Below are 8,570 nucleotides of genomic sequence, written 5' to 3'. Positions count from 1 at the left end.
ATTTCGTAGCTCACTATTTTGAGAAAGATTCTCATAATTCTGACTATGCATCTCAAACATACAAGAAACTTTCTCAAAATAATGAAACAAAATGACAAATAAATCTTTGTTGCTGGACATCAGTAAGAAAACAGTAGTAAACTATATAAATTATACATTTAACTAACACCATATCTCATAAATATGAATTAAGTATATTATAAAAATACAAAATCTTCTCAAAATGATGATCAACTTTCAAAATGAATAAATCATCTCATAACGATAATAACTATAAAATAAGAAAAAAAAACCAGTTCATAATAAAATTACCCTCCCCCATAGTGGCAGATTTTAATTCCTATTTTAAAGACAAAGTCGAGTTTAATTCAACAAAATATGAAACATATTTTATTAAAGAATTATTATGTACAATAATAAAAAAAACAAATCTTATATATATTATTCAAAGCTCGCACCGAAAAGCAGAAATTGAATCTCTGGGAAGTAAATTTGGTCAAAACGTCCGTCACAAGCTACAAAAAGTGGACTGTCAGCAGGCGAGGCAGCTTTGTACGAGTGAAGAGCATCATCCGTTATTTCCAGACTGCATTAAGACCAACATGCTGTTAATCACCCGAGGCTCTAATGGTGTAACTGGCACAGTACTGGTCTGTGGGGATCCTGAGCAGAGCACCGCTCGCTGGTCACATGAGTCATTATCAACAGAAAACACACAGTGGAACAAACACTGCGCTTTCTCTTTTTTACACTGGGATTAAACCGGCTTAGAGCACGCAATATTTCAGAGGAAAATGAGCGGGAACTTGACTGAAGTTTGGACTGGAAAGTTTAGTCCCTGGAAATACGGTTGATTTAGACGCGCTCATATTGATAAGTGCTTAAACTGGATCAGAAGTCTCTTTCAGGAGTATTTATATGTAACAGAGTACACAGAAGTAACTGGCCGAGAAGGTAAACATCACTGACTTTTACTACCCATAAATGTGCAGAAAGTAGGAATCACTGTTTAGTTTTGGGGTTTTTTTGGTACATGTGACCTGTAATACTTGGAAAGATATATTTCTGAACAACACATTTCATCTCCGTGTTGATCAGACTGAGTTTTTATCATTCAGATAATCAGTTGCAGCTCCTGCTGGTTTCACATTCAGTTTCACACAGTAAGGCCACGTGTTTGACAGGAGACGTGTGCTTTCATATCGTTTCTCCACATCCCTGCCCTTTTTTGTAAACCGAGAGTTGCACGCGTCTCCTGCCCTTTAGACCGCGCTGCCGTTCAGCGCTGCATACTTCAGGCCCGTCAGGTTGTTGCTGGACATGCTGACGCCTTCCGGTGAGGTGCCGACTTCAAACACTTCATGGATGGCTTTTCGGAAACAGTGAAAATTGTACTCTATCAAACCTGAAAAAAAGAACAAATACACAGTTTAAAGCATTTAATTTCAAACGATGAAGAGATTTTGCAACATAAAATGCAATTTCCAAAAATCTCTGACACCCCTTTTCTACAAAAAATGAGCATATGAATACAGGCTGTTTTTTAATGCTGGATAACAAAAAGGTAGTTTGTCTTCTTTTAAAAAGGAAACCAGAAAACTGACAAGACGAATTCAATACACTAGTTAGCCATTTAGCACATTAACAACACAACCTGATGTTTAAAGAACAAATGACATTTACTGTGCACTAGTGAACAATAACACAAACAGTTACGAACCATTTCAGCTTAAGAGCTCAGAGGCTAAAATCATAATCTTACCTCATTTAGCAACTTTGTTTCCATCTCACACCCTGGTTTGCTTTCCTCACTTCTCTTTCTCTTCTCATGCACTGAGCTGAACTGAAAATTAGTGATTTCTCTCACCGACGAGCTCTGCTGCCAATTCAACACGCTGAACTGGCTGAAAAGTAGCCAAAAACGGGCGACTAGTTCCAACGGAAAACGCAAGACCTAAGCCGGACGCTTAACAACGGCCTGACTTTGACTGACGGCCGACCGCCTGCTTGGTGTGTCAGGGCTCTTGGGGAAAGTCTCAGGCTGCAGTCTTGACCTGTGTTTGCTTTCCAAGTAGTTCAGGGAGGAAACTCCACATTCACAAATATATTTATGTGTATTTTCAGACGTATTTAAATTTTTAGAAAGCAAATAAAACGGAGTAACTCTGAGGACCCCCTGATAAAGATTCAGGTACTGGACATGATGTATCTAGATGTTAATTTCATATGTTGTACTTTACATATACTGTTGTTAAACCTATAACAATAATTCATATTTTCTAAGTTCATCAAGTTTTGCATGTAAAATCCTAATTTGTAGTTATTAGCAATTATAGCAGTCAAAGTAAAAAGTACAGTATTTTGGAGTATTAAAAAGCATAAAATTATTTACTCAAGTTATGTACAAGAACTGAATATTTGTACTTAAATACAGGACTTGAGTAAACTGACTCCAATAAACTCCGATAAACATAACAACAGGTAAATATGTTTTACATTATTTGACATCTTTACGCTCTCCTCACATGCATGTATTCTTTTATACTGTGAACTTTTGCAAATCTGTCTGTGATTAATATTTTGCACATTCCTGCACAAACTGTGCAGCTCTTCCACTTTAAAACATATTTATATGTGTATGTGCAAACCTTCTCAGCAATAAACTGTTTTTGATCGTAAAATAACAACAGTGTGTTATCGATATAAACAGGGTGGATGGTACGCACATATAAAAAAAACACATACAGGTGCTGGATAAAAACATTTAAACTAAAGTGAGAATCAGACAGGAGATATTCACACTATTTAAACACGCGCTAATTTTAATTGTGCAATATTTCGATCCAGCGGATATCTTCTTAAGGCACTGTAAAAAAACAAAACAACTGACAAAGCCTGATGAAGATCTCTGTTTGAGCGAAACGTTGCACACGTAAAATAACAGGGAGCTTTTAATACAGTGTGCGGCTCTCCTGTCTGATTTTTTCGGCTCTATAGACATTTTAAATGAGAGACTACAATGAAAGATACATAAAAGTTGTCATGTTTTTTCAGAAGCTCAGTTTTCCTCATTCACACCAAAACACCTGGCCAGCAACTTGGAAGCTGAGCTTTTTGGGTGTGAAAAACGGTGACTTAGTGTGAACAGAGAGCCAAAACAGAGAGAAAAAGATGTGCTTTTAACAGTTTGCCAGCTGGAGGAGGATGTGCTCCATAAATCAGCTGCAGGATCAAACCACATTTTTAATTTTAGACATTTTTGAGTCGGCAGTTTCACACTTCAATCACACATTTAGGACATCCTGTTTAATAACACCACTGTCTGCTAATGAAAGCTCAACTGCGTATAAAGTGTACTGACCTTTCCTCTCGAAGCTCTCCTCTCTGAGGATGCAGACGAGAGCGAGGAACTTTGTGACCTCTTTCAGATAAAGCACTGTAGTGTTGTTGAGCTTGATGATGGCCGAAGACTCTTTGTCATAAGCACAGCCGCTGCCATCCTGCATCAGCCTGCCGAGACGGAGAAGACAGAAAGGCACATTTAAAATTTGAACTGACGGTTACAATCATCGGCAACACTTAAAACAAATATAATTCTTCTCACCCGTAAATGCAGGAGACATCGATGACGACGTCTATCATATCGCAGCAGAGCTCGTAGGACTGCATGTCCACAGGAGAGCTGTCTGTGGCGATGTAAATCTTGCTAACAACATCAAACAGGAATGCTTTCTCGATCCCAGAATGCTGTAAAACATGAAGGATGTCAACACGAGAAGGCACAGACGGGAAACACTTTATTCTGTGGATAAACAAAGTAACTACGTACAGATATGAAAATGTTCAAAAGGTTCTCCAACGTTGGTAACTGAGGGATGAGCTTCTGGACGACTTTACTGAAAGCTTCGAATATGGAGTGGTCGTAGATACTCGTCAGGTAGAAGCTGAGGATGGACAGAAGGAGAGGAGAGCTTAGAAAAGACACAGATACAGTCACCAAACAGACCGCAGTTCCAACATTACTAATGATGCTGGCTCACTGCGAGGACGAAAAAATACACAAATCCAGCTGTTCCACAGTGACAAAGTCTTAAATGTTTATCATCTTAAATTAATGTTAAATCTTAATTTATGATATTACCAATAAACATCTTACATAAAGATAGGGCTGCACGATTTTAGGTGCAGTTTTAAGGCACATTAGGTAATTTCACAAGTTAATAGCAAACAAGTAACACCCAAAAGTCATGTCGATAACTTGAAATCATCATCTCTCTGTTTGTCCGTAGAGCACGTGTAACTTTAATTCTGTTAGAATACAATTATAAAAGTTATCTCTATTTGTAGTAATGATCTGCAGCTAAATCTTGCAGTTAAACTTGTGCAGACGTGTCGGACAATAACCTGAGGTGAAGCTTCTCCAGGCTGGCGTCTGCCAGATCGTCGTTGGCCCTCTGGTGAATGTCCCTTTGTGTTTCGATTTTGTGGTCGTCTGACAGACCGTCTACTTTATGGATGAACACCTCGAAGTTGATGTCTGGATTCACTTTGTAGGCTCTGGATACGGTGAGATGTAACCGCCCGAGGGCCTCAACATAGTCATCCTAGCAACAGGGAAAAAAAGTGACGTGTTAAGTCATCTCACACAGGAAGCGTTTAAAACTAATGTCACACTTCTGTCATCCTACCTGAGCATCGATGACAAAGATCAGAGCGCCGGTTCCTTTGAATATCATCTCACTGTCAAATGTAGGGTCGAAGAAGTCCACCTGGCCGGGAAAGTCCCAGATCTGGAAGTTGACAAAGGAGGTGCCGGAGATGTCGTCCTTGTAGATTTTGTTGGTGCTCTCAAGAAACAGCGTCTCGTTGGGTGACATCTTGTGGAATACAACCTTGTCGGAGGAGCAGAGGGATTATTGTTTTGGGTCAATGTAGATACTTTCAGTGTCTTCTCTGATTCACAGTCTTTATTTTCTTACGTCTTTGTTTTGCTTTTAATCCAAGTACCCCCCACACTGACTTAATATTATGTTTTGCACTTTACTGTCACTTCTGTCTACTCTGTATATGAATGTATGTATACATATATGTGTGTGTGTGTGCGCGCGTATAAAACACCTGTTTTCCATCCTAGAGTACAGATCCCTCCTCTGCTACTGCTTCAAAACAAGCAATTACAGCTAAATAACATTACTGCTTTATCAGCTATACTAACATTTAAAAAGAGACATCCAACATTAGGTTATCTGCTAAATTTTACTGCCCACACTCAGTCATTCTTTTCCAAAAGCTCAGTTTTCCTCATTCACACCAGAATATCTGGCCTGTAATCTCAGATTGTGACCACTTTGTAAGTAGATTTTAGGATGTACAAAAACTCTTAGTGTGGACAGAAAGTACGCATTGAACAAAAAACTGAAAATTAAATCTTTCATAAAGGAGAGATTTATTGCAGGACTAATCTACTGGTTGTGGTCATGTGTACCTCATCAGAAAATCAAAATAAGGTTTATTACAAAGTAGGATTTCACATTCAGTGAATTAGGTGTTTGTTGCATGCAATTAACATTTTAAGGGAAAATAAAGATAAAAGAAAAGTACTCCAAAAGTCAAGAAGCTTTAGGTTTTGTACAGTTTTTTTGCAGGATGTGCAAAAACATTGATCAGGCAATGTGAAAGAGTTCACAGTAAAGAGAATATGTGTGCAATGTACAAGGATACGTCTATTGTGTCAAACATATACATACATACATACATATTTTTATATTTCTGAAACTTTACATACCAGTTTTATACATTGTAATGTAACATAATGCATACATTTCTATATTTTTTACACACTTAACATATTTCAGACATAATACATATTCCATATTATTGATATTTTATTTAATATTTTATGCTAAGGGTTAACATAACTTCTCTCTCTATGCCTCAACAGTAACATTATACAGTTTCCCCGGGGATCAATAGAGTAATTCTGATATTAGTCCAAAAGATGTGTTTAAATGTAACACATTGAGTTAGATGTGGAGAGGTAACTGTAAATCTTTCTTGTAAATATAAATAAAGTTATACTTTTTTTCATTAATGCTTAAATTTTCATTGTTCCATTTTATACCCCATATAGTTTATCTTTACTAATTTAAATATTTTAGTTTGCATTTTCTGTGTGAGTAACATGAGGGAGCTACAACTGCAAGTCCTTACGCAATCCTGTGTTGAATAATGACAAAAAGCCGGACCTTGACCTTAACAGCAACACAACTGCAGCTTTGTAAACAATCATAATGTCGAATCAATAGTTTCTAAGAAACTAAAACAATTTGAACAAAACCTGAATATTAGAACCTCCTTAAAGGAGGGATTTAATCCTCTGAAACCTGGACCAACATGAGTTTTGTTGTGCTGCTCTCAGACGCCTTTCGAAAGTATTTTGACATTTGAACTCTGTGCAAATTATTTCAATTTCTTTCAAACACATGGGAGACAAGGCAGTGAGCAACTTGGTAAGAAATGTTCAACAAATTAAAACAAAAAAAAAGTAGATTTAGAAAATTATTTTTAAAAAGCTAGAGAAAACTGTAAAAAAAAACATGAAAGCTAGGGAAGAACTTTATTTAAAATGATCATAATTTTATATTTATAATTAATTTCTAGAACTATTACAATTTTATAGCACTTTTTGCATGCCATTTTCTCGTTAGTTTTTTTTTTTTTTTCAAATTTCATATATTTTCAAAGTGATTTTCAGGTAAAAGCAAATAAGCAACTGGGCAAGAAATGTTCTACAAATTGCAATTTAAAAAAAAAACAAGGGAAGCAAGGGAAAACTGTATAGGACAAAAACACAAACGCTAGGAAAGAACTATATTTAAAATTCTTATAATGCTATACATAAATGAATTAATAAATAATAATTAAAATAATAAAATAAAATAATATAAAATAATAATAAAAATAAAATAATTAATAATTAATTATATATATTTTTAAAAGTAAATTTCTGGTAAAAGCCAATGAGCAACTGGGCAAGAAATGTTCTACAAATTGCAAAAATACTAATAATAATTTAAAAAAAAAACAACAATATAAAGATACAGTATGTACAATGGCTAAAACAAACATCATTAGCATAAAAAGGCACAAAATATAGAAAAACACATTGCATTCCTCCCATGTTTTGACAGAAATCAAGCCAATTTGCTTAAGTTTCGAAGGGAAATGTTGAATCTCCAACCAGGTGGACCTAATTAACATTAACATGGTTAATATGTGTACATTGTATTATTACATTCACCAGTCGTGTTACTTCAGATGTATGTTTTAAATTGACTTTGTGGTGTGCATTTTGGTTGATTTACCTTCTGAATAGATGACTTTCCACTCCGCCTCAGCCCCATGAGCAGTATCCTCGGTTTGTCAGCTGCTGCGGGGCTCTCCTCCTCCACCCCGTAACCAAAAGTTTTGGGAAACGACCCCACAACATCCCCGTAGCTCCCACTTAACGCGGGCTCCTCATACAAAGACATCTTATACTTAACTAACGAGCCTGCTCTCTCTCTTATCTACTTACTCTCTCCTCCAAAGTGTGTCAGCGTTTGAAGTTTTGGCTCTCTGGTTGAATAATCCGCACCGCAGGAATGTTGTTGATATTCACAACCAGCTAGCATGGCAGGCTAATTAGCTAGCAGCTATGAACGCGGTGTTTAAATGTTGAAATACCAACGTCAGAAAGCAACGTAACCACACGAAGTTAAAAATAAAAGACACCAATACGTTAAATAACCAAAATAGTGGAAAATGTGTGATTAATTCAGGCTAGAAAACAGAAAGAAATACTAAAAGAAAAAAAGAAAAGGCTAGTCACAAGTTATATTTCCGCCCCTCTTACGCATTAATCCCGCCCCTTCAATCTGATTGGCTGTTCGCTCCAAACATAGTCACATGACGAGCAGGTCTAAACAGAAGAAGGAAGAACACAAACGGTGAGTAATCTTTGACATTTATGCTCGTTTTAAAATTAATTTGGCTCATTATATCAAAGCTATAGGCTTTTTTAAAACGTCGTGTTTACGTTTAGCCTTCTCAATAACATATAGTTGCTACCGCATTATTCAAAATGTATTTCGATACTGATTTATTCCATGTAAATACTGATAAGTTAATTAGCTTGTTCGAGCTAACTTCCCCCATGATTCATTGACAGTGTCTTTATTTTAGTGCGCATCAAGGGCTGATTTACTTGTTTTAGCCTTGTATTTTTTTGCTGATATATCAAAGACAGTCTTTGCGGAATTATAGCGAAATGAAAGCATTGTAGACTCACATGACTCTGATCTACTGACTGCTGGTTTAACAATTTTTATTGTACTGTATCTTTGTAATTAACTTAATATTAGGACCAGTAGAGAACAACAAAAATTAAAAGTTTGATTCCAAAAAATAGCAAAAAAACCAACAACAAACAACGCTGACAGCAAAGCTATTTTAAGTATTTTACGTTGTTTTTTTTCTTAAAAAGTATAAAGCATTAAGTTAAACATAAGTAAAAATAATGCGCACAGGGA

At 36.2% G+C, this 8,570-nt stretch overlaps 2 protein-coding genes across 2 annotated transcripts in view; one reads left to right on the top strand and one right to left on the bottom strand.

The window, feature by feature from the left end:
• Positions 1 to 362: 362 nt before the first annotated feature.
• Positions 363 to 7,875, bottom strand: rragcb (Ras-related GTP binding Cb). The gene is made up of 7 exons (XM_042506900.2): positions 7,365 to 7,875; positions 4,689 to 4,892; positions 4,405 to 4,604; positions 3,830 to 3,944; positions 3,605 to 3,747; positions 3,362 to 3,510; positions 363 to 1,405 (listed from the first exon to the last, which is right to left on the bottom strand). The coding sequence occupies exons 1-7, from the start codon at positions 7,530 to 7,532 to the stop codon at positions 1,263 to 1,265; spliced, it is 1,122 nt and encodes a 373-aa protein (XP_042362834.1). The 5' UTR covers positions 7,533 to 7,875; the 3' UTR covers positions 363 to 1,262.
• Positions 7,870 to 8,570, top strand: part of ppt1 (palmitoyl-protein thioesterase 1 (ceroid-lipofuscinosis, neuronal 1, infantile)) — a 9,715-nt gene continuing 9,014 nt past the window's right edge. Inside the window, exon 1 of the mRNA XM_042506127.2 lies at positions 7,870 to 7,988. The gene's annotated coding sequence lies outside the window, so the exon portion shown is untranslated. The remainder of the gene's footprint in view (positions 7,989 to 8,570) is intronic.

This window comes from Plectropomus leopardus, chromosome 17 (genome assembly GCF_026936395.1).
Source record: "Plectropomus leopardus strain MGB_pleo_1.0 chromosome 17, ASM2693639v1, whole genome shotgun sequence".
In the NCBI taxonomy this organism is placed as follows: Eukaryota; Metazoa; Chordata; class Actinopteri; order Perciformes; family Serranidae; genus Plectropomus; species Plectropomus leopardus.
This window is presented reverse-complemented; position numbering and strand designations above follow the sequence as displayed.

What these genes read in the sequence shown, in the direction of transcription:
- rragcb (XM_042506900.2), bottom strand. Translation starts at nt 7,532, where the DNA reads ATGTCTTTGTATGAGGAGCCCGCGTTAAGTGGGAGCTACGGGGATGTT. An exon ending in TTTTGAACATTTTCATATCT is followed by an intron (nt 3,748 to 3,829) that starts GTACGTAGTTAC and finishes CATGTTTTACAG; the next exon opens with CATTCTGGGATCGAGAAAGC. An exon ending in GGAGAGCTTCGAGAGGAAAG is followed by an intron (nt 1,406 to 3,361) that starts GTCAGTACACTT and finishes TCTTTTTTTCAG; the next exon opens with GTTTGATAGAGTACAATTTT.